The following is a 26,716-nucleotide window of genomic DNA, read 5'->3' on the forward strand; positions in this document are numbered from 1 at the left end:
CATATGGGATGCTGGGAATCGAACCCGGGTCGGACGCGTGCAAGGCAAACGCCCTACCCACTGTGCTATTGCTCCAGCCCCCCAAACAACAATGTTTTTGGAGTCCTCGGTAATGCTGCATATTACATGCCCCTTTGAACTTTACCTATGATCATGAACAATTTCATTCATTCAAAACGCATAACTGCATCACTTAGAAAAGAATACGGACTTTAAAAAGAAACTTTCAAGTGAAAGGTAACTTGTTGGTAAAATTTATTTTTGAAAAAGAAATGATCTGGGCTAGAAGACACAACTCAATGAATTGGAATGCATACTTCTGTGTGTAGGAGGCACGAGTGTGACCCCTGGCACCACACAGTACGCTGAGCACTGCCATAAGTGATCACTGGCATCAAGTCAAGGAGCCCCTGAGTACTGCTGAGTGTGCAGAAACAAACAAGGAAACAGACAAAATCTTCTTGGTAGTGTACTTGAGAACATCCTTTCTCGTGGGTATTTCTGTCAGACAATTTGTAGATTCAACCCTAAGTAAGGAGTGATTTCAGAAGAGAGTTAGCTCTAAATCTAGGATATTCAGACTGCCCTTCTGTGGAATAAATTAAATTGTTTAATTTATAATAGAAACATATTCTTTATATATATAATTCGTAATATATAAAGAATATATACAACACGAAGCAATAATATAAATTTATATGATTTAATTTAACAACAACTGGTTCTCAATCTCCCCTGTGTGCCACAGTGCCTGTTGATAGTTTTTATATGCCAAAGAGCTCTCTCACCGTAAAATAGAACTGCTCTGTCTCTTGCTGGTTGGCTCTCCTCTTGGCGATGCTGGGCTTGCTCATGAACGTTTCTGAGACTGTGGACTTGACCGACTCCATAGAGTTGCTGTACTGGAAGCAGTCAGACACATCAAAATCCTCAACTGTCACGATGTCCTGAATAGTCTGCAGCGTGGCCTCCATTGTTTTCTTTACCTGCCATGACAAGGGCCGACATAATGCATGAGAGGCAGGTGGCAAAACAGCAGGTGTTAGAAAAGTGAGAAATGAGGAAGAAGGGAGGGGACCGCTAGCAGGGGGGCATCCTTCTTCTCCTCGACTTCTCCTGAGTGACAACCATCACACAGACTCTGCTATAAAATGCTTCCCTGGGGCTAGAGAGATAGTACAGTGGGTGAGGCACTTGCCTTGCACACAGCCAATCAGGGGCTGGATCCCTGACGCTGCACATGGTCCCCTGCGCCCTGTCAGGAGTGATTCCTGAGTGCAGAGCCAGGAGTTAAGTCATGAGCACAGCTGATTATGGCCCCCAAACAAACACAAACCAAAAGGCAAAAACGCACAAAAACAAATCAGTTACCTACATTTTCCAATGAGGACCTAACATGTCACAGCCTGACCTCGAGCTATTATTAATGCCTATTTAAAAAAACAATCTAACATAAACTCAATCTTTAATGGAGTGCTAAGGGAAAGAAACAAATTCTAGTGGATGAAGAGTTACTCTAGCAATGTTTCAGGTTCTGTTTCACAATCTTTAAGAAGTAACTGAGCTTGTTTCTCTACATGCAAACTAAGTGGTCCATATCTAGTCCTTCCTAATCCACTTGGTGGAAGTGCATCTTACTGAGATGCCAGGTGCGGTGCCATGTAAGTTCAAAGAAGGAAGTGCAGATAATCAATCATAATGCTCTTTTCAATTAGTTGCTGAGAGCAAATACCCAGATCCCAGAAGAAAGTCACCCTTCCGAACGAGGACAGAGATGTTTGAAGTGTTAAAGTCAAAGGACTCTATTTGTCTGAATATTCTGGAAAAAGCCAGGCATGAGGGGGTGGTTTCAGAGACACAATATTGTTCACACAGCTGCCAAATGCCATTTTGATTAAATGTAGAAGGAGAAAAAAAGCATTTTGCAAAAGCTCAAAATAGAGCTCAACCTTTGGCAGTCCAAGAGCAACTTCCTGCAGTTCAAGGGCAGGATGTAGCAGAGGGGGGAAAATCCAAGCCTCCATTTGGCTAGGAAATGTTTGCAGAAGCCCGGACATTCTCTACATGCTCCTTCCACCTGCTCCCAGATAGGCAGCAGCAAGCGTTTCGAGAGGGAAATCCAAGGGGTAGTTCGGATCCTCGTCGGCAGGCAGGAAACTCACCTCTTCATTCTCAATCTTCAGGGTGGATAAACGAGACTGCAATTGTTGGCATCTCTGTACCAGCTCGCTCTGAACAGGTTGCTGGGCACAGAGTTGGGAAGCCTGCCAAAAAAAACCAATACTAGGTCAGGAGGAGGACAGAATTCTTTTTTAAAAGTTCCAGAGCCCTGTTATTGATAACACAACTACACCTAGTCAAGCCGTAAGGCAGTTTCTGTGTTAAAGACAACCTAAAGCCAAAGCGTGTGTACCTCTTCAAGGACCAAACAACACATGAGACGAATGAGGAGTGAGGCCTGTCAAGAAAGACCATGTCTCTTTGGAATCTAGTTTTAGGCTGGTGCTTTGCAGGGTCAGGCCTCACGGGGTCCATGGAAACTAGAGGCAGCCAGGAAGTGCCTTGGGCAGCCCCAACTCCAGATAAACAATGCTTTGGCACTACGAGAATTTCCTGTTAGGTGGCCAAGAGGCCACCTTTCTGGCCCCTCCTTCACCCCCATCCTACACCAGAGTAAAAACAGGAGAGAAGTAGGTCAGGCGGCTACACTGCTGCTGTTGGCAGCCAATAAGTATTTATAAATCTGGCCCCTGCATGAGAACTCTGAGTCAACGAGGAGGTGTGAAGCTGGGAACAAGGCCCCAGACTATAGCAGAGGGTACTAGAGGGTGTGGCATCCAGGATAGCTTGGCATTTTCAAAGTTCTACCATCTTACCAAAGCTCTTCACCAGATCAGTGTGTGGGAAGTTGCTCTTCTCTCAGGAATCACTGCCAGTGACATTCTCCTGGGTGGAGGGATGGCTGTGACCCATGCTCTGATGAGAGTACAACTACGGAATGGGCATGAGGTCACCCATAGTCCCCAGAATGAGAGGAAAGGAATAGAAGGTGGGCAGATTTGGACGCAGAGCCTATACATAGGCAGTTCCTGCTACTCTGCCACCAAGGAAGTCTCCCTTAGTGTCTAGAGAGAGCTATCCTGATGGCACCGGACTCTTCCTTCTCCAGAAATAAGTGGGGGCCTTATCAGAATCACTGACTTTTTTTGTTTGTTTGTTTGAAAGACAAAATCTCTTTCAAATGGAAGAGGCTAGGACTTGACATTTTCCTTCTTTGCCTTTCAAGCAACCAACTGACTTAATCTCCTCCCCCAGCTGAGGGGTGCCCTGAGCCAGCTCTTGGATCTGGAGAGAGCTGACTTCATTCTAGTTCTTGGATAAGCAGACACAATGGAGAAAGCTCAGTGACCAGGATGGGTTAGTGCCAAAAGTGAAACTCTCTGGCTGCCTGATGTCACCAGTCCGGCATTCAGAGCTGCACAAGCCTCTGGGGGCACCAAGGGTAGAGCCAAGTACCTCCTCCTCATAGATCTGATAACACTTGGCTCCGATCCATGTGCTGAGCACCCCAGAACACCAGTCCTTATGAGGCCTTCGCCAATTTCAGGGCTTCGAGTCAAAATGCCACGCGCACTTTGGCTTTAGTTCAAGGACTTCCAGGCACCGCCCCTCTTGTTCCCTCCACGGTCCACAGACAACCCACACTGACAAGGAACAGACTAGCTACAGGGATGAACAAAGACTTGCCCCATCATCCTCTAGTTATTTTCCACTCAAATGAAGGCTAGGCTGGAATGTGGGAACTTTGCAAGACCTAGGAATGGCCTTGGCCTCTTTTATGGCTCAGCCACTGATCAAATATATCATAAAAAAAATGTAGGCAGAAGAAAAAAGTATTGATGTTTAAAGTGACCCAGACCTAGCAGGGAAGAATCACTGAGGGAAAACCACATACATGCTTATTCCTTTAAGCAGCAGCAAAGCTGCTGATGCATGCTTTGGCAGTGGTTCTCTGCCAGGGTGCAAGGTAATACATTCCAGCTGTACTCTGAAGTATGGAAATGAGGTTCTGACAGAGCTAGGAAGGGGCCCGAGCACCCTGCGCTTGGATTTCCCCTTTATAGAGACAAGCTGTTTGGCTCAGAAGACTACTCAGTAACACCAGAAAAAGTATCACTCCACTCAGTCCCCAAGTTCCCCTGATTCTTGAGAATTTCAGTAGCAGCTGGAGAATGAACTTGGAAGGCAAATTTGACCAGAAGCCAGGGAAGGTGGGGAATGGGGCTTCCTGGGGCTTGGTGACACACCTTCCCCTACTCTAATTGCATGGGCTGCCATCTCACTTTGCCATCTGTTCAGAAGCTGACATTTTCTAAGTCATAGCAATAGAAACAAACTGTAAATGGCTTGGTTCTCCCCAAGAAAGGCAGGGAAAGAAATCATCTCTACGTTTTTGTCTTTAGGCTCCTTTGAAATGTTGCCCTCTCCACTGAGGCTTATGAATGACAGCGAATCCTTTAGCTACATTGCAACAGCTGTCACTCTGGAGCCGAATTTTCTAAAGAAACTGGATGACAATCCCTGTGAAAGGATATTGTGGATTTCTGGTCTCCCAAAACTCAGGGTCCTGCAAAGTCTAGGCGTATGCTCTAGTACTTGAGCTCCATTCCATCCCTACATCTTTCTGGTGATTTTGGTCTGACTGTCGATGAGACCATCCAACTCAATCATTCAGGCTGTGGGCTAGAGAGATAGTACAAAGGTTAAGGAGCTTGCCTTGCATGCAGCTGACCCTATGATCTTCCTAGCACCTCCAGGAGTGACCCCTGAGCACAGAGCCAAGAAGTAGCTCCTAAGCACCACAGGGTGTAGCCCAGACTTCACTCCTTCAAATCAACCAAACAAATCCCAGTTTAGGTCATGTAATTTGAATGGAGTTATACTCGATTAAGAGGAGGGAGCGTAAGATCTGGGCATGAGCAATTAGTCAATGAACTGCAGATACAGTAGTTGGTTCAGGGGTAAGCACCCAATCAGAGCCAAGGAAACACATGCTATTCCATGTTGAACTTCTAGAAGGGATCCAGATACGCATCCTGCTGGATTTCAACCCACAAGTGGATAATGTTGGAAATAAAGTCACCTTGCCTCCACTGGATACTAGGCTGAGAATGAAGTGAGCACACAGGATATGGAACAGAGAGAGAAAAATTTTGAGTTTTAATAAAACTCCACTTTTAATTCCAGTCAGACCTACAAATCCATGCCAAGCTTTTGTGATATAAGTCCAAACACCTCCTTCTGATTTCATCGGTAGTTTAAATAGTGATTCTTATTTCCACAGGCAATCAGATATGTTATGCAAAACCTTCAGAAGTAGAAATAAAATATTCAAAAAATAAAAAAAAAGAAAGGGTTCTTTCTCTCACTTTCTTTAGGCCCTTTGCATCTCTCTCTGTGGAGATACAGACCAAAAGAGGGTCCCTATATTCACCTGCCTGGGCACCGGCATCAGGTCATCAGAATAATCTCCTCAGGACTAGAGAGACTGTCAGGGAGTAAGGCACTTGCCTTGCATGTTGCAACCCTGGTTCAATCCCAGAACCACATATGCCCCTCTGAGAAGTGTGACCCTGAGCACAGAGTCAGGAGTTATCCCTGATGTGGTCCAAAACTCCTCCCAACAAAAACAAATAAACAGACTAACCTGTAGTTGTTGTCTTTTATAGAGGTACCTATTTTTTTTTTCCTTTTTGGGTCACACCCGGCGATGCTCAGGGGTTACTCCTGGCTCATGCACTCAGGAATTGCTCCTGGCGGTGCTCGGGGGACCATATGGGATGCTGGGAATCGAACCTGTGTCGGCCATATTGGCTGCATGCAAGGCAAACGCCCTACCCGCTGTGCTATCGCTCCAGCCCCGGCACCAATTTTTTTTTTTATGTTCAATATCCAAGCAAAAATTTGTATGATTACAAATTATACTCCTTCCTACCTATAACAAATACCTTTACTATTTTCCCTCAATTCTTTTTTGTTTGTTTGTTTGTTTTGGGGCCCCACCTGGCGATGCTCAGGGATGACGCCTGGCTTTCAATTCAGAAATTACTCCTGGTGGTGCCTTGAGGAGCATATGGGATATTGAAACCCGGGTCAGCCATGTGTGAGGCAAGCATCCTACCTGCTGTACTATCTCTCCAACCCAAAGTATTTGCCCTCAACTTTTACTTCCTTCAGCCTCATCACTATGAGTGCTGTTCCACTTCACTGCGTCCTCACAACCCCCTTACACCAAACACCAAACTGAACTCTTCAAACCAAACACTTCTGCCATTTTTCACCTCCTCTGATCCTGCTGGTCCCTTTGGTTACCTCTCCCTATTCCTAACTCTCTCAACCCTCCAGATCATAAGCTCTGTGAGGGTTGTAATCCCCCATGTCTAAGGTCAAGCCAAGAAGAGAGTTTTTCCTTGAAAGTGCAGAATGTGTCACATTGATCTGACAGGAAGTCAGCACTAAATCACTCTAACAATAAATATTGTGAACTTGGAAAATAGCTCAATGGGTCAGAATGCATGCTTTGACCCAGGCTGATTCAAGAGATCTAATACTTCATGATCCTAGAGTACCACATGGAGTGATGCCTGAGTATTACACGGTGTGGCCGCAAACCTCAGAACAATATAATGGTGCAATGTAATGACTGTACAGTGAGCTTGAACCTTTGGAGGGGTGTGGGGTGTGGGGATGGAAAGAGGGACTTACCATGTCCCCCATGTGAGGCTGGAACTCAAACTTCATAGGTGGGCAGAAGACGTTGTTGTACATCTCCATGAGGCGTTGCTTGTCACTGGTGGCATCCAGATTTTCTACAGCATTCTCGATGGCATCCAGACCCTCATGCTTTGACTGTTCCAGATTCAACTCAGCAGAAAGGAAGGTACGCAGAGCCCGGTTGAGGCTAGCATGGTAGCCTAAATCACAACACTGCTGTAGGGAGGAAAGGGAACAAGAATAAGACATGCACAGTCCCAAGCCTGAAGGAGAGGTAGGTGGGCCCAAGGTGGGCCCAGGAGACTGGCTGTAGTATAGTGGAAGACAGATATTCTCTGAGATGGAGGGAAGATTCTCAGCTGTCTCCTAGTTCAATGGCAAAACACACTCCAGACTATGAGGTGATTAAAACGATGAGGTCTCATTGGGACACCATGAAATGGCTTAATTATATGCTATCCAGAGCTATTTGGTAAGCATGAGAAGAGCTGAGAGTTAAATAGAATCTTCTAATGGGGGTTTGTCTGGAGATACTACTATACAATCACTCTGGGTTTGAAAAATCATAAGTATTACAAGAACTTACACAAACTCAGACTGATAGGCAGAAGAAGAGAAAGGGGAGATAACTCTCAATTATTTCCCCCACCAGCTCCCACTATTCTAGGACAAGTCTCAGCTAAGGTCTAGAGTCTGCAATTCAAGTGCCTTCCCTCTTCAGAATGTACAGGAGGGAAGGCATACTGCTTTGCATGTTTCCAAAGTGGCTGCAATTCTGGTTCAGTCCTCAGCCTCACAAATGGTAGTCCCCTGACCCCTGCTAGCAGTCACTCCTGAGCACAGATCCAGGAATAGCCCCTGTACACCACTAAATGTGCCTCCCTCAGTAGATAATGAAAAGTAAAGTGCTCCACAGAAATTGTATTTTTAAATCTCCAAATTTCTAAACATAAACCTTCCTTGGAAAGTTCAGATCATATAGTGAAATTCTGACATTTAATTTATTATTGTAGCATTGCACTGTCATCCTGTTGTTCATCAATTTGCTTGAGCGGGCCCAGTAATGTCTCCATTGTAAGACTTGTTGTTACTGTGTTTGGCATATAGCCAAACACAGTAACAACTGTGTAGCTTGCCAGGCTTTGCCGTGAGGGCGAGATACTCTCGGTAGCTTGCCGGACTCTCCGAGAGGGATGGAGGAATCAAACCTGGCTCGGCCAGGCCGGCCGTGTGCGAGGCAAACACCCTACCGCTGTGCTATTACTCCATGACTCTTCACTTTTTTTGTTTTGGTTTTGGTTTGGGTCACAGTTGGTGGTGCTCAGGGGTTACTTCTGGCTCTGCACTCTGGAATAACTCCTGGTGGGGCTGGAGGGTCCATATGGGATGCCGAGATGGAACTTGGGTTGGTCGTGTGCAAGACACCAAATTCGAATATTTTAGAGAAAATTTTAAAGAAAAAAAGAGAAAATAAAGGGAAAAAAAGGAAAATATGAAGAATGGTAAGGAACAGGCAGCAGCAACAATGGATGGGAAATCAGTAATTTGGAAGCTATTCTCCACTCCCTCGTCCATCTTTTCAACCATCAGATGAGCATATCTGGTTTTTCAGCTACATACCAGATTCTAATTCTAAGGTTCTGTGCCAGTACTCAGGCTGCCCTTAAGAAGAGAATGAAAAGTCAGTCCAGTCTGACTTTGGAGTTTGGAGCTACCTATCCCTGCTTCAACCAACCAACCAACCAACCAACTACTTTTTAAAAATAATTAATGTGGGGCAGGAGTGGAAGTACAGTGGGTAGGGCGTTTGCCTTGCACATGGCTGACCCAGGTTCGACCCCCAGCATCCCATATGGTCTGCCGAGCACCGCCAGGAGGAACCCCTGAGAATCGCCAAAATAAATAAATAAAATTTAAAAAGTGTTTTAAAAAAATGTGATTGTAAGAAAGGTATGATTTAAAGAAATAAGTCTTCTGCTAGGGAAAAAAATTCTGAAAATCTTGGACTAAACAAAATCCCCTCTTCACAACAATAGCTTGCTGTAAGTCTAGGACAAATTCCTCATCTCTCCCAAAGGACCCAGAGATGGAAATTCCTTGACCTTCCATTATCCTCTTCAGAACCTGAGAAGAAACACCAGAGAAGAATCCATGGAGAGAGAAGACCATCTGCCTGATTGCCATTTCATTCTATCAGCAGGCATCAAATTAATTCTGCCCCCACGTTCTCCCCCTCATCACAATCACACTGGGAGCCGCTACTATTGGGGAAGGAAAAGCATGTGACTCGCCTCCTCCTCCCTGCATCTGACAAGAAGTTCAGCAACAGAGAGCCTGGCAGGCTGGGCTCTGGGTTTGGTGCCAAGAGACTCTGGCAGGTGCCTGGCTGCAGCGGAAGAACAGCAGTTACAGTTTAACCAGAGACAGCGGATGGCAAGACATTAAATTCAATTGGGAGGGAAGAGGACATGGAAGCCAGACAAAAGCGGCTGATTGGGAGGCTGCACGTGCAGGGGCGCTTCTTCCGCTGGGAACTGCTGCTGGCCTAGCCAGGCTGCCCTTGAACTGGCAAACATTCCCAGCGAGCTCTGTGCAGGCCCTGGTGAAGAGCCCTGTGCCTGTAAGTCCGATGGAGAGATGCAAAGATAGTCACCTGACTGAGCAAGCTTGGATGCTAAGGAGAGAGGGTTTGTGCAGAATGAGAGGCAGGATTTCCTTGATGACCTTTACACATTTTGAATAACTCCCTTTCTTCGTTCTTAGCACCTCTACCCTAATTCAGGCCCACATCATCATACACCAGTGCTTTCTCTTCACTGAACTAAAATATGACTTTTGTTAGGCCAGTCCTCTGATGAAGAACCTGTAAGAGTAGTGCTCTCTCTCTCTGTCTCTTGCTGTGCCTCCCTCCCCCCCCCTCTCTCTTTCTGTTTTGGGGTCACACTCATGATGCTCAGGGATTACTTCTAGCTCTTCAGCTCTGCACTCAGGAATTACTCCTGGTGGGGTTTGGGGGAACATACTGGATGTTGGGGATTGAACCTAGGCTGATTGTGTGCAAGGCAAGATTCCTACTGGCTGTACTATCGCTCCAGACCAGCTTTCATTTTTTTCCAAAGTAAAGTTCATCTTCCTCAGTTTGGAAATAATAAAAATGTTCCAAGGCATTTAGCTGAAAGCTAGCTCAATGGACTGGAGTGAATGTTTTATATATTGGAACCCCATGTTTAATTTTTGGCACTGCATGATCCCCCAAGTATCACCAAGAGAACCCCTTCCCAACCCTGCCAGAAGACTCTTTCTACTAGGTGCACTTACTGTCTACTAGGTGTGCTTACTATATTCCAACTGGTGTACTAAGTGCTTTATGTATAATCTACATTATAATCCTTTGAACAATTCCAGTGAGGTTGATAATATCTTAATTTTCCAGACTAGGAAGCGGAGGTTGAGTGAAATCAAATAACTGACGAAAGGTCAGCAATTAGAATAAATTACAGTTTATTCAAGGCTGAATATAGATATATCATCTAACATCATCTCTTTCCAATTTCTTTTTCAAAATCTTCTGCTTTAATTCAATGGCATACTTACTCTGTTTAGGGTATAGTTTTGGAAAACCACAATCCTCAAATCAGTTGTATAATTCTGAGTAAATTCTGGGCAAACTACAAAATGAAGAAACTTCAATCTTACGAATTGCTGTTGAGCTGTGAACAGGCAAATGTATCTGCATTCGCCTGGTACCAAGCAAACACAAACACCAATCATTAACACCTCCCAATCCCCTGAATTCCATCCCTTAGCTCCTAGCATTCTTTTCACAAAAAGTTTCCTACTCATCACACCTAATGGAACTGTACCAATCTGCAAAATCCAAATCAAATTTCCAGCCTCTCAGAAGCCAGTCTTGACACCCTAGCCTATATAACCCAGCCTCTCTTAGAACCACACTCAACCGTAGCCATTATGCCTTACAGATATGTGCCCTTATGCTGTGACCTGTCACTTCAACCAGAAGGCATGCTTCAAAGAAGCCTTGGTCAGTATCTTATTTCTTCTTTGTATTCCTTACCATGAGCTTTGCTCAAAGTAGGGATTTAATACATATCAGTTGACTGGAGTACAGATTCAAGTCTCTGAGTGGGGGAAAAAAAAGTCAACTCAGGCTGACTAAGAGGGCAAATATGACCACTGATGCCTATTGTTCTCATTCTCTATGGCCGATGGAAAGCAGAGAATTTCCTCGAGTGGGTCCGCTGTCTCGATTATATATCTATTCGACAGCTTCTCTGTGCCTATGAATGGGGAGTCTGACTCACAGTGTGCTTTGGGCTTCTCTACTCCTCTGGCTAACCAGGGAGATTTGAAATAGACTTTCCAGAGCCTTGGCAATCCACATATCCATAAGGATCATTGCCAGAAATGCAGGATTTAGCAAAGAAGCAATTTCTGGCAAGGTTAAGTAAACAAGATTTGAATATTTCATCCTTGTTCCCAGGAGAACCCCATGAGTAGAGAGAGGCAGCACAGTATTTTGCCCACTAGGGGGACAAAGGATGCTTTTCATGGTCTGATGAGTTCTGTGGCCACGCAAGATTCCCCAGGCCATTTCTGTGTTATATAAATGTTAGATGAAAACTCTCTCAGAGGAAATCAAATTTTTATAAGAATTTAATGATAGCCCATTCAAACGTGAGATGATTTGAATTGATAACTCTTTAACCCTTTACCATCTGATAGCCTTACCCAGAATCTTTAGAGAAGTCCTGTAGGAGAAATGCCCACTTGAAGTCCATGCAGAAGAGAAAATAGCTGCCTTTAGTAAAATTTTCTACCGAGAAAGCTGAGACCCTCATGTCCATTCAGGGCACACATGGTGTCCCAAACTCTCCAACCCTGTGTGCAGCACTCACAAATTCCAGAGATCATGAAGACAATGTTCTTCATTCATCCATCTGTTCCCGGGTTGAGAGTCCAGAAGCATGGGGGTGGAAAAGCACATTCCAATGAGCCTACAGTTCTTAGATTCTATCAAGTCAGCTCAGAAGGTCTTTTTGGCCTGAAGTCAAGGTTTTCCTAGTGTATGTCAGATGCCTCACGTGGATTCCTGCAGGCTAAGTCTTCTACTATACTATAAAAAGAAGCTAAAGGCAAGTCCTTGTGTCACTGTGCTGGCAGAGATAAAAATAACTTCTTTTTAAATTTATTCTCTATGCCTTAAGCACATCCTGAGCTTAAGCTTTCCTAAGAAGGAGGCAGAATGGTGCCTATAACACAGATGGCAATACACTGCAACAAAAATCACCCCATATCTTAAAACAATTTCTGGATAATGTCATGACTAGAATGCCAACGTACTCAAGTTTCCATTCTCTCCTGCTCTGTTGGGAGATTTTCAAATCATTCTTTTGGCCATTTTCATGACATTGATCAGCAAAAAAGGGAAGAATCTACCGATATATGCAACAACATGGATGGCACTCAAAAACAAACACTGAGCAAAAGAATACAGACACAAAAAGCAATATACTCTATATAATCTTATCTGTGAAAACTACCAGGTAAAACTAATTCATGGTGAAAGAAATAAAAACAGTCATTGCCTTGGGATGAAGAATTAACTGGAAACAGAAAAGGGAACTTTCTCAGGTGATAAACACATTCTGTCTCTTGACAGAAATGTAGGTTTGAAGGGTATAAGAATTTGTTGAAATTTTTGAAACTAATACTTAAGTTCAGTCCCTCTATGTAAATAATATTTTAAATGAATTAGAATGAAAGGGATCTAAAGGAGAAACACGTGGGTTTGGGAAATATTCTTCTTCTTTCCATTTTCTTAGTCCCTCCTTGAATAGTCTATATTCTGAGCCCTGTAGTAAGGTTTGTATGCTTGTGTAAGTAAGGTTAGAGAAGACTTGATGTTTGCCCTTGTGGAGCTATTAGAAGATACTGAGATCATTTTCACTGCAGTGAAGTGACTTTCAAATTTTTTTGACCTCCAACTCAGCAAGATATACATTCTGAGCCTCTACACCTGTCCCCTGCCATCTCATGAGACCTCTCCCCACATCTCCTGATTTGTGTATGCATCCACCTGCGACAGCTCTATTTTTCACAACTCACACAGCTCACACTTACACTTCCTCTCACCCACTGAAGACAGATAGGGAAGGAAAAGAGCAACACCCAGCCTAATCCCACAGTCTCCCAGGGGGGCTAAATATAAAGCTTCATTCTAGGCAGAGCAGGAATACAGCAAACACAATGGGGAAGACAAGTAGATGCCTACTAGGCTCAATGAGTAAAAACAATAATAACACAGAAGGCTCTACTAGTACCAGCCAGTTCCGCAAACTTCAGAAAATGTCTTTAGTGACACCCTATTACGGGGCTTAAGAAATGATGGCGCAGGTAGTCAGCAAAGCTTAAGGAAGTTTGAGAGCAGAAATGTGAAAGCTACTAGCAGAAGTGACAGAAATGAAGACTATGGTGATATGAAAACACAATAGAAGGTCTGAATAGCAGAATAATAGTAGCTGAGGAAAAGACTGAGGAGCTTTAAGATGAGAAGCAAAAAATTTCTAGAAAACAACAGAAGCACATCAGAGAACTACTGGATGAGGTCAGGAGGAACACAGAAGAATTATCAGAGTCCCTGAAGAACAGGAAGGCAAATTCAATGAAGAACCACTGTTAAAGAAATCATATGAAAGAATTTCACAGAACTGATAAACGCAGGCATCAAAATCTAAAAGGCCTGAAGGGTCTCGGTGGAAAAGAAAAAAACAAGTAGAAAAACTCTTAAGACAAAAACCAAAGTCAGTGACAGAACACTGAAAGCGGCAAAATAAAAAAAGGAATTTATGGGAAAAAGAAAATCCAAAAGATTCACAGCACATCTATGGGACTCTATGAGTCAGAAGGGAATGGTGGGATACAGTAAAACAAAAAACCAAAGCAAAAGCAAAAACAAATGTAAAGAACATCTCACCAAGAGTACTCTATACTTTATCCAGCTAGATTATCATTCAAATGTGAAGAAATGATACAGAGTTTCACAGACAGGCAACTGTTCAAGGAATTCTTAGGGAAGTCAGTTTTGCCAGAAACCATTAAAGGAGTTTCTTTAAAAGACAAGACAAACTTTTCAGGACTTTGCCCCGAGTATGGCACTCACTTATGGTATTACTTATGGTTGCCTTTGTTTAGATAAAGAACAGTTTGTTTAGTCCTTGCTTGCTAAGAGATTATATATATTTTTCAATCATGAATTGTTTCTTTTACATTGAATTGCTATGCTTATTCAGGTAATTTTGTTACATGTGTAGAAATTTTTATTATAAACTTTATTATTAATGCAGATACTTAAGCACTTACTGTAAGTGCTGTATTCCACGGGATGTCAAAAGAAAGCCTGGCCGCCCACCTACAAGATGGTCAGACTTCTTCGTCAAGACCCTGAATGAACGGTTTGACTCTCCTTGTGTTCCTGGAGCGAGCAGATGCCACTGGGCTACACTAGCTCGAGACAGGGATGAATGGAGACGTTACTGGCACCTGCTCGAGCAGATCGATGAGCAACTGGATGACAAGTGATACAAGATATAGATAGTGATACTTAAGCACCATCTATAATGTAATATTCTCTACTATAAAGCCAATATTCCATTTTCAGTTATTCATTTGTTTTTGGGTCACACCTGACAGTGTTAAGGGCTTACTCCAGGCTTTGTGGTTAGGGATCACTCCTGACCTAGGTGCTGGGGGGACATATGGGGCATCAGGGATTGAACTCAGGTCTTTCATATTCCAAGCAAACACCCTACCAGTTGAACCATCTTTCTAGTCCCCAATATTCCCTTTTGGAATAAAATACAGTTTTAAGCCTTTAAAGGTCCATTCAGGCTTTCCCGTAAATTTTTAATCCCCTTCTCTTTACCCTTACTGAATTGCATACTTGTAGGATTCTTCTATTTCATATTAATTTTAAAATGTATTACACAGAATTATTTATACTATTAATTAAAAATTTATATATCTATTAAAATGTACACCATTTTTGAAAAAACTTCTTTATCAACTGCTCATTGATTTGCAATTTTGTAGAACTTCAGGAGTTTAGCTTTATTCATCTCTATGTGTGTGTCAATACCTCTACAATAAACTAAAATAAGAACGACCTAACTGTCCGGCCAGCTCAGTTGGTAGAGTATGAAATTTAAAATAAGAAAGTTTTCTCTCTCATATGTGTGATATATAAAGAAACATTGTAAGGAAACAACAAGTGGCCAAAGTAATTGGAAGTAATGATTATGTCTACAAAACTGAGCTTACATGGGAGTGCAGGTGACTGGGAAGGGTCTTTGGGATACTGTTGGAGGAAAGTGGGAACCTATATAATGGGTGTGGTGTGGAATGACAGATGCGTGAAAAATATAATTTACAGTATTGCAAACTCAGTAATCTAATAAAAATGGTGTTTTTAAAAAGTAAAAAGTAAAGAAATACATCCTGGATTGTCACACACATACACATATGCATACCTGTGAGTGCCTGCACATACACCTAACACTTTCACAAAGTGAGACTAATCTTACTACTGTGATGGACCTTGATGTTTTCTTCCCTATTCTATTCGATTTGACTCATTAAAGCAAATAAACTAAATCCATAAAAGTGATTTCCTGACTCCTGTAACACCCCTATAATTTGAAAACTATTATTGGAGAGACCCCCTATGCTTACCTGAGTGCTGCATTTCCTTAGTTAGATAGAAATTATCTGTTTATTTCTAGGGTTCGAAATTCCTTCTGTCCTCCTGATACTAAGCACATAACCTCATTTCAAATAAATATTTACAAAACGTTTATAGCGCAGGATAATGTTATCAGCTTAAAAAATTAATCTGTCCTTATCCCAGGAAAACAAACAAAAACCCAACAACAAAACCAAAGAAAGCCAGAGCAATTTAACCATTGGCCGACACTTGGCAGCCTTGTTCATAGTTACCTAGAGTTAAGGAGGCTCTACACGTCTTTTCATGAAACTTCACACAGCACCAGTGGAGACAGGCTCTTCACATGAGCCTTTTAAAGGTGCAGGGGCATGTTGGCTTTCATTGCCTACTCGTACTGATGGAGCGTTCTGGATTAGAAAGGCTGTGACTGAGTGAGGAGCAGTCCTTCTACCTCCGGTCAGCATTTTGGTAAAAAGGGCTAAAGTTGCCCTGGGTGTAAAAGAGAGGACAAACCAGTAGAAAATGGGTGGCCAATTGCACAGCCTGACTTTCTGTTTTTGGTTTTTTGGGCCACACCTGGTGATGCTCAGGGCCCACTCTGTGCTCAGGGCTCACTCCTGGGTCGGCCATGTGCAAGGCAAACCGCCCTCCCCACTGTACTGTTGATTGCTCCGGCCCCCACAGCCTGGTTTTCTTGCAAAAATAAGAGTAAAAATTGAAGACAAGAGAAAAACCACCTTCTCTGAGACCCTTCCTTCAGGAAGCTGCTTCTGAGGAGGAGAAAGCATCCAGTTTAGGGCTCTGACCTCCACTGAAGGACGGCGTTCTGATTGGCATCAACAAGCAGAGAGAACAAAGAGGCGCCTGAACAGGGATCAAGGCTCCACTTACTGAGTGAGATAATGACACCCAGGGCATTAGGAGGCCAAAACCTACTGAATCAAAAGTACTTAGCTGAAAGGAGCCAGGAATCCGCATTTTAGAAAAGTTTCCCGAGCAACTCTGATGGGAGGCCAGATTTAAGTACCAATGTTCTAATTCAATTCTTCAGTTGACCCGAGAGGGAGTGGGGAGATGGGGGAGACAAAGCCGAGTTCCGAAACAGTTCAGTGCCAACCCCAGGTTACCCCGCCTGTTACAAAACAGCAAATATTAGATCAGAACCCTGCACGAGGCTGGGAAGTGTGACAGGTTCATTCATGGAGAAACCAGGGTGAGTAAGCCCGGGTGGAGGCCTGCGAGGCCCAGCAATTGCCCACCACCAGAAGCAGGTGTGAGGTCAGGACACTGAGCAGGAAGCCCTGGAGCCTGGGTGCTGAGGCTAAGTCAGGATGAAAGTGGGGAGAGGTATGTTTAGTCAGGACTGGCTCAGAAGCGGGCCAGCAGATGAGCAGGGCTGTAAGATTCAACTGAAATGTTTGAGGGAAAGCAACAAGAGAAATAAGGTCAGGACCAAAAAGTTTATTCCACGTGCCTGCTCCACATAAGACACGTGGCCTGCTCATTGCCCTTTCATTGTATCAGGTTATCAGAAAGAATGTGACAAATGTCCTCCCTGACCAGGACCACAACTTGCAATGCAACATCTCCCAGGCAGTTTCTTAACCCCTTAACTCCTGTGTTCTATTCCTTATCTAAACTGGAGATAGCAACACTGACCCTGAAGCGTGCTAGGGCAGTCTACTGACAAACACTAAATGGTGTTAGTGCAGCGATGACCAACAAATTCTAAATGCTAACTCTTTCGCTCTTCAGTTCTTGCCTTCACTTTTATAAGCAATAGCTGACTTAAAGAACATGGGTTACGAGCATGAATTTGGTAATCAGACCCAGGTGCAAAGTTTGACTGTACGTCTTCTAAGCTCTCTGAATATTAATCTGTGGGGAAAAAAATGAGAAGATAAAGCCTGTCCTTCGGGATAACAGTGAACAGCAGATGAGATAGTTACTATCTGCCTGTCTTCAAAATGCTTCTAAAGGCCTGAGTAATAGATCTGGAGAATACCTGAGCAGCACTCAGAAACCAAGACAGAGAGCCCTTAGGCACCTCGCTTTCAGCACTTACATCAATAAGGTCAGAGAGATCATGGATGTAGTACTTGAAGACAGATGCATTGGTTGCCTCCAAAGCCAGTAAGTACTCATTCCGGGCTTTGATGGCCTTCAGTTTATTCTCGGTGTACTTGGCTTGGCGCTGAAAAGGGAACAGAAGTTCAATGTTATTTTCTTTTCTTTCCAGAGGGGAGCTCATTCTCTAAAAGATTAAAGTTCACTACATTCAAAAACTACAATTGTGCGGCTACTCCCTCTGCGCGTCTGTCTTAAATTGGGTTCTAATTCTGCCTAATGAGATTCAAGGACATAATATAGGTCAATCCAGGCAAAGTTAATGAGGTCCTCTACTTTAGATAAGTGCCCTACTTTGATTCTATCTGCAATTACCCGTATTTATCCTAGTACCAACATCCTGAAGGAGGTGCCGTTCCTTTAACCCTTTCCCCTCTCCCCCAACATCTAATGTGCAGCACCAAATCCCAGGTCTAAGGTCCTTTCTCCAGGCTTCAGGGAGGTGTCTACTGTTTCCTATTTATCTGCTACAGGTTAAAAACTTGCAGCATCCACACTCAAGATGTTGGAATTGCTACCGTTTCTTTGAGAGTTCACTTTTGGTAGTCGAAGGAGCCCACAGATTTCTGCTCTTTTCTTTAAGGTATCTTGTTGTAAGTATCTTGTTGTAAGTCCTCATTTCCCAAGTCTCCTTCCCCCATGCCAGCCACGGGTATACGTACCTTCTCCTTCATTTTCTCGATCTTCTTCACTGAGCTCCTCCGCACATGCTTTTCCTCTATGCGAACATTGGACGTGGAGTCGGGGGAGCGTGGTGTCTGCCGATCCTCCTGCTTTACTGATTTGCCAATCTGCTTCTCCTCTTGCTTCTCTGCTTCCTTTAGCTTGCTCTGGGCACTGATGCTGTCAGCATTGTACATGTGATATGTCTTCATGACCTGCAAAATATCCCCCATCCCCAGCCCTCAGGTCAAGCCAATGAGGTCCACCTTCTGTTTTGTAGACCAGCATAGCTAGATCTCTCCCCCTAGTGAAGCAACATCCTAAACTTCTGAGGAGAAAATCCACAACTGCTTGGTTCAGTAAGTACTAGATATTACAGACTACTCTAAAGCAATATTGGAACTGGAGTCAACAAGTCTTATGATAAAAAAAGTCTCTTCTCCACCCCCCCAAACCAAAAAAACAAAAAACAAAAACAAAAATAACTTCATGCCTTTTGTTATGTATTGTTCACTTCTATTCATTAGCCGTTGGAATAATGATTCTTTTCATTTTCATTTTTGAGCCATTCCTGGCAGCGCTGGGGAGTTCTGTGCTTGAAAGTTGCTCTCTAAGGTGTCTAAGTATGAGGACCCAGCCGCATGCAAAGAATGGACCCTTACCCTCTGCTAGCTCTCTGGTTCCCATTAGTCTTTTTATATCACCAGGTAATTTCTAGTGCTTAGTCATATCTGAATATCAGGTAGATGAAAAGCATCCCACCACTCTTAGCCCCCCACTCTTAGTCTTCAATGGGCTGGCCAGTGATCCCTGAGAGGGCAGAGAGCAATATCCTGAGAGCAAGTGGAACAGTGGCAGCAAGGTTGTAGCGGCCCTGTACTAAGCATCTGGTAGATGCCTGGCCGTTTAAACTCCAAGTGCTTCCCACGTTTCCTGTCCTTTCATCTGCACTCTGATCATGTGAGCTAGACAACTATACACACTGCAAACCTGCACAGCAATTCAGGAAAGAGCAAGGGAAGAAATAAAATCCACATCAGTGAAACTGCAGAATGAAGGAAGGTAGTAGTGGAAAAGGAGAGAGATGGGGACTGGAGTGATAGCATAGTGAGTAGGGCGTTTGCCTTGCACGTGGCTGACCCGGGTTCGATTCCCAGCATCTCATATGGTCCCCTGAACACTGCCAGGAGTAATTCCTGAGTGCAAAGCCAGGAGAAACCCCTGTACATTGCCAGGTGTGACATTCCCCACCCCCCACCCCCCCAAAAAAAAAGAAAAAGTAAAGGAGAGGGATGCCACTTTCAAAATTTTTGCTGAAGCATCTATTGGGGAGCATAATTCCTTTTTCAAAGAAGGCCAGAGCCTGTAATCTGCATTAGTCTCCCATCCTCTCAACAGAGGACTCCCAATCACAAGGTGCCTGCTCTTCCCAGCCGGTGCTCACTGTCTCCAAACAGAGAGTCTCTAGCTTCTATCTGGGATTTTAAAATGTTTGATAACAAACCACGCAAGCTGAAGGTCAAGAGTGCTGACATTTTGGTGCCATGAGATTTCTTTTAGAAAGAGAACTGGAAAACAAAGAAGTCAGGGTGTGTGTGTGTGTGTGTGTGCGTGTGTGTGTGTGTGTGTGTGTGTGTGTGTTGACAGAAAAGCAGAAGAGCAAAAGATATAAAATTAGCAACACTCTCTACCACTTACTTGGTACATGCTGTCTTTCAGGGACTCTACTTGTATCACCTCTTTTAAGTCTATGAATGCTATTGCTTCCACAGTCAGAGACGAAGAAATTGAAGATCAGACAAACTAACCATCACACCCAAAGTCACACAGCTAGTAAGTGGCAGAATCAAGCTTCAAATCAAGTCTGTTAGGACTCAAAGTCCATATTCTTAGCCACTAAGGGAAAGTGGCAAGAAACTAGAGCTGAGTGAGTCGGAAAGCTTAAGTTAAGAGAAGCGTGAAAAGAGAGGCTCGTTTACTCTATGGACTTCAGCTACAGTGGTGATATAACTAGGGCTTAATTTGTCTTTGTTTTTGGGCCACACACTCAGTGGTGCTCATAGGTTACTCCTGGTGTTGTTTTCAGGAGTCACTCCTTGCAGGGCTCAGGGGATCATGTGTGATGCTGGGGACTGAACCTGGGCTGGCTATGTGTAAGGCAAGTGCCCTATGTACTGTAATGTTTCTCCAGCCTCAACTAAGGGTTAATTTGATCCCTCAGAAGACATCTGGTAAAGCTAGAAATATTTTTTTAATTATCATTGCTTGAATTTTTTTTTTTTATTGGAATAGAGTCAACAAAAGCCAGTAATAACACCTAACACTTTATGCATAGGATTGCCGCAAAGCCCCTATAACAAAGAACTGCCTTGCCCAATATGTGACTGTTACTGGCTAGGGTATGAAGGTCAAGGAAAAATCTGAGGTCAAGGAAAGCTGTGGCATACTAATGCCTCAGGGTCAGCTGGAGGTGGGGGAAGGAATAAAGAATATCAGCACCCTGACAAAAATCTAGTACATCAGATTTGAAGCAATATCTCATTGTGGATGCAGAAGGCTTCATACCAGTTTCACCTTCACCTTCTTCTGAACTTGGCATTTCCCACAAGTATAAGATCTATTCTGTCCATATACACTGCTCATTCTCTACATAGGAGAAGTAATATTTTGCAACTCACATCATTAAAAGCCTTTCAAAGTAGTTCAAATTATCCTCCGGGTTTCCAGACTGACTAAGAGTTAGGAAAGAGGCATCTATTCTCCTGACTGAAGGAAGGTATAGAGGGACTCCTATTCTGTCTTTTCAACTGATTGTTTCAAAAAATTAAAAACCTTGAGTGAACAGTTATAACAATGAATGATTAAGGAAATAATTTTCAATTTCATGAAGCTGCAAAATAAAGAGGAATAAGATAAAGGTAGAATAAAGATAAAAGACCAAAAAAGAGCACAAGGAAATAATGCCAACGACTAAAGCTATAAAAACCAACAATACACTGCCTCTTTCCCTTAAAGCACTGTCTTGGTAAAAAGAGTAAAATACTACTTTGTGGAAAAGATGATAAGTAAGGGTTAAGAATTCCTTTTGTGTTCTCTTCTCTTCTCTACAGTGAGAAAAATGAAATGCACACAGTGGTAGCTTTACAATCATTGTGGTTGTTCAGTTTCTCCCAGAAATATAGCACAGCAGGTAGGGCGTTTGCCTTGCACGTGGCCGACCTGGGTTGATTCCTCCACACCTCCCAGAGAGCCTGGCAAGCTACCGCGAGTATCTCGTCCTCACGGCAAAGCCTGGCAAGCTACCCATGACATATTCAATATGTCAAAAACAATAACAACAAGTCTCACAATTTGTTGTGAGATGTTACTGGTGCCCACTCGAGCAAATCGATCAACAATGGGAGGACAGTGCTACTACTATATATATATGTATATATATATAGTAGTAGCACTATATATATGTATATATATACATATATATACACACACACATATATATATTTATATGACAAATACAACTAATATCCTCCAACTCAAGGAAAAACTGGGGTAATACACAGAGACTGAAACTTGAGTAAGTAATGTCCAAATATCGAAGCAATAGGTAAACCAACCTAGAGAACTATATACTGGGATACTAGATACAAATACGGGGAAAACATGTAAATCTTCAGTTCTAAGAAGAGAAATTCATTTTGGTAAACATAAATATTGAATTTATGCCTTTAGTTCTATTTTACTAAAATGGGCCGGAGTGATAGCATAGTGTGGAGGGCGTTTGCCTTGCATGCAGCTGACCTGGGTTCGATTCCTCTGCCCCTCTTGGAGAGCCCGACAAGTTACCAAGAGTATTCTACCCGCATGGCAGAGCCTGGCAAGCTACCCCTGGCATATTTGATATGCCAAACACAGTAACAACAAGTCTCGCAATGGAGAGGTTACTGGGCCCACTTGAGCAAATTGATGAAGAACGAGAGAACAGTGCAGTGCAGTGCAGTTCTATTGTATTAAAGTGGGCCAGAGTGATAGCATAGCGGTTGGGGCATTTGCCTTGCATGCAGCTGACCTGGGTTTGATTCCTTCACCCCTGTCGGAGAGCCTAGCAAGCTACCAAAAGTATTCCGCCAGTATGGCAGAGGCTGGCAAGCTATCCGTGGCGTATTCGATATGCCAAAAACAGTAATAAGTCTCACGATGGAGACGTGCCTGCTCGAGCAAATTGATGAACAACGGGAGGACAGTACTATACTGTGCACTAAAATAATAAACATTTTTGTTATTAACTTTATGTATAAACTGAGAAAAGCAAAAGGAATAAAAGTGGAAGCTGAAAAGTGGGGAAATAAGTAATGAGTTAATCAGTGAACCAAGAATAGGGAACAGGAAACAACCAGGCTCCTCTGAGAGAGAACTCTGAAGGGAACTAGTGTAGAATGAGAGCAACTAAGATAAGTCTGAGAACAGACAGACTTCCCAAACCCATTCCTGAGATGTCTGTTCACTAGGGCGGGTCTCTGGTTTGGGGATTCCAGGATTGTCGGAGGATGCCCTTAAGATCAGAGAATTCTGATCTAAAATAGGAGAATTCACTGATAATTATACCTAAGTCATTAGATGGTGCAGACCTCTCCACAATTCAGTCCCCAGACCTGAGTGAGAGATCAGAAGATGCCTGTCTGGGGAATCTTAATCCATGATTTAAAATACAAAGAAATGAGGACATACTGAGCTGGCACTTCCTTAAGGTCACAGCTCACTCAGACTACCCTATAGGGAAGGTCATGATTGAAACAGCACTTATAATCAACTCCTCAGAGCTTCACTTTAAAATGGGAAGAGGCAGTTAAAGATGACTAGACATTAAGGAAAATAAGCACTGTGAAAGAGGAAGACCACACCAAGAAGTTAGAGGAAACAGAAAGTATAACAGAAAGAAGAAAACTTTTAATATGTCTAGAGATAATCAATGGGAAATGAAGATAGCACATCATGAAATAAGAGAAGGATGTAATAGTTTTCTTTTAAAAAAAGGACAGAGAATGAAAGAAGCTCATGGCAATTAAAACTTAGTTCAAATTTCTCTCCAGAAAGCCTGATATGCTCCTTTTCCATGGAGAAATGTAAAGAGAACCCTTACCAGAACTCATATTTTATGTGCTGCCTCATTTTTCAGTCTCCTCTACTAAAACAATATGATGAGTTCAGGATTAGCTTTTAGTTGTCAAGTGCTACAACACACACGACCAAAAGAACTGGAGTCCTAGTAACTGACACTGTTTCCCAGGGGCAGGTTCTAAATCCCAGTGCTCTGCAAGCTAACAGTGGCTGTACTTAAAGTCAAGGTCATGTATAATCAGGAGAAGTTCAGAAGCACAAAACGTCTAGAGCAAACAATAGCACCACATCTAGAACTTCTTTCTCAGTCCCAGGGATTCCTGGACTCTTTATATGTAGAAAGAAAGAAAGAAAGGCCCTCCCGTTGATCATCGATTTGCTCGAGCGGGCCCAGTAATGTCTCTATTGGAGACTTTGTTGTTACTGTGTTTGGCATATCAAATACGTCACGGGGAGCTTGCCAGGCTCTGCCGTGCGGGCGAGATACTCTCGGTAGCTTACCAGGCTCCTAAATGGCTTCAGGGCCACCCCACAGACTATGTCCTTGCCAGGTTTACCCAGAAACAAGCTGAGTATAATTGAGGCGAGGATACCAGGATTCTTCAGGAAGCAGTATGCTCTCTGTCTTCAAAGACATCAGTCAGAAAATGAAAACCACTTATGCCATGGCCAACAAACCAGTCAGCTCATTGTGCAGGGAAAAAAAATACAACACGGAAAACAATGCCCATTGGAGGAAATATCATATGCGATTCTGAATTTCAGTTGCATCTTAGGCTCAAGAAAACCACACCTTAGTTGTGCAAATTAAAAATGTTCACAGAGGTCAGAGTGATAGTACAGTGGGTAGGGCACTTGCCCTGCAGGCAGCTGACTCCAGTTCGATCCTTGACACCTTAGCACCCCACAGGGTCCAAAGAACCCTGTCAGGAGTGATCACTGAGCACAGAGCCAGAACTAAGAACTGACTTAGTTTTTTCGTGACCAAAACAACCTCCCAAGAAAACCTAATAAAATTTCTACAGACACTGCTAAACGCCCCTGCTGATACACTACATCAGACGCCTCAGGACTTTTTAGTGACCACGGCTCTTTCTGTTCTTTTCCTCTTTTCCCTATGCCCATGAGAGGAAAATACCAAACCTCTTTTTTGCCCCCAGACAAATTATTACAATGTATACCAATTCACCTCAAGGCAGGGGACACCATGTTCAGAACATTCTGAGTTTGCACAGCAGTGCACAGATTTCATGATCTGTCATAAACGAACCTCACAGTGGTCAGTAACTGGCCATGTTGGGATACCTGGAGTGGCCGACCCTCCTCAATGAGAGCAATTCCAGGGTTTCTTTGCCACTCCATCACAAATTATACACTTTTTTTTTTTGGTGTGTGTGGTGGTGGGGGGGGGGGGGGGAAGCACACCTGACAGTGGTCTGGGTGGACTCCTGGTTCTGATCTCAGGGATCACTCCTGGCCATGGCTGGGGGACCATAAGGGATCCTGGTGATGAAACCCTGAGTGCGAGTGCGAGGCAATTGCCCTACCCTCTATTCCTCCAGACCTGCTGTTGTTTTTTTTCATCACAGCATACGAGATCCCTGACTAAATAAAGCGAACAGACTCCTAGAAGCTGTTCTTCCTCTGTGTTCTGCCCCACTGCATAAGCAGCATGATGGGTTTGGGGGTTGCAGAGATAATTCAATGGGCTGAGGGCATGCTTTACACCTGGCACTACATGGTTTCCCTAAGCATCACCACATGTGGCCCTAAAACAAACCAAAAATAAATAAATAAATAAATAAATACATGAGTGGTGTGTTAGATTTTAGTTGGTTTGGTGTTTGCATTTATCCAACATACTCCTCCCCAGAAACAGCAAATAGCAAAGGCCCAAGATGCTCGTGGGAAAAATAAAAGGATTCATATAATAACTTATGTGTCATTTTCTATCTTAGTGAGTTGTTTGTTAGAAGAAAAGAGTAAAAGCTTGGGGCTGGAGTGAAAGTACAGCGAATCAGGCATTTGCTTTGCATGCAGCCGACCTGGGTTTGATCCCCACAGTCCCATATGGTCTGCCGAACACTGTCAGGAGGGACTCCTGAGTTCAGAGTCAGGAATAACCCCTGTGCATCGCTGGGTGTGACCCAAAAAGCAAAAAAAAAAGAAAAAAAAAGTGATAGCTCTTCTTGGTGCCCAAAAGATACTCTAAAATTAGAGAACTGAAGCATTAAAAAGATAAAGGATTTAAGAAACCCATCCAGTTTGAAAGTGGTTTATGTCCACATACTTCTTTATTTAAAAAGGCTTATCTTCATTTGAAAGAAATGAAAACTTGGGAGCTGTACCATCTATCCACTTGGCTTCAGAGCAGATTCCAAACAAATCAAGCATCACTGGAGACAAGTCTGACCATTACTCTACCCTATTTACTTGCTTAATAGTTGCCATGACAAAACAGCCACACCTAAAAACTTGGAATTCTCTGATCCCAAAGGTCCCTAATGCATGTCACCACTGCCTGTCTGCCTGTGAATTAAAAAAAGAGGGGAAAATGCAGTAAATAAACAAACCAATCAGGGAAACCAATTTCACCTCCAACAGAATGAGGCAACCCTGGAAAAATGACACAAAGGGCTGGCACTGGGGAGAGGGGTCCTGAAGGACTTTCGCAGCACAACTGAAACATTCCTTTTATGGCAGCAGGAATTTCCTTGGTGTGCATGTGTGACTGAATTATAATGAATGCAACATGGCCGGGAGGAAAACAAGCACTGCCGCCTCCCCTGCATGAAGCAACACGCAGGAGTCGCAGGCGTCACGTGCCCGAGTGCCAGTCTTCTCACCACAGATTGTGTTGTCCTCTGCAAGTCTCAAGTCTGCCTCATCACTGAGATCTGGCCTTTAAAAAGCCCTAGAGGGCTGATTCAAAACTCTCTCTGCCAGAACTAGTCCCTTGCATTATATGTTTTGGATTCTGCATTCCTCTGTGACGGCGTTTTTTAACCTCTGGCTCATGGACTGATTTCAGTGAACAGGCAAGCAAGGGTTACAAACCAGTGGTCTATTGCAGTGCTCACTGAGATTGGTGCACAGGTCGGTGCTGAATAAAATACGAATAAAAAAGGTTGAAACTACAGCTCGAGAGCACCTGCTAGGGTCTCAAAGCAGTAGATGAACCCAAGAACTAACGCAAACCTTGAAGCATAAATCTTTTCCAAAGGGCACCACATGTTACTGGTATAACGCAAGCTACGTTCCCTGCCTTTAGGTTTAGGGGCCATGGTTCGCTGCTAA

The 26,716-nt window shown here is 43.4% G+C and overlaps 1 protein-coding gene across 3 annotated transcripts in view; it reads right to left on the bottom strand.

Moving 5' to 3' along the window:
* Positions 1-26,716, bottom strand: part of SRGAP2 (SLIT-ROBO Rho GTPase activating protein 2) — a 297,179-nt gene that overhangs the window by 55,312 nt on the left and 215,151 nt on the right. For 2 of the 3 annotated variants that reach the window (XM_056118889.1, XM_056118891.1), the window contains exons 6-10: positions 18,304-18,519; positions 17,580-17,708; positions 6,766-6,990; positions 2,163-2,264; positions 789-986 (exon numbers count right to left, since the gene is read on the bottom strand). In XM_056118889.1, the coding sequence (XP_055974864.1) occupies positions 789-986; positions 2,163-2,264; positions 6,766-6,990; positions 17,580-17,708; positions 18,304-18,519 (870 nt within the window). The remainder of the gene's footprint in view (positions 1-788; positions 987-2,162; positions 2,265-6,765; positions 6,991-17,579; positions 17,709-18,303; positions 18,520-26,716) is intronic. The other variant, XM_056118890.1, reaches the window with a different exon arrangement.

Source organism: Sorex fumeus, unplaced genomic scaffold (genome assembly GCF_029834395.1).
Source record: "Sorex fumeus unplaced genomic scaffold, SorFum_2.1 ptg000039l, whole genome shotgun sequence".
NCBI classification, from domain to species: Eukaryota; Metazoa; Chordata; class Mammalia; order Eulipotyphla; family Soricidae; genus Sorex; species Sorex fumeus.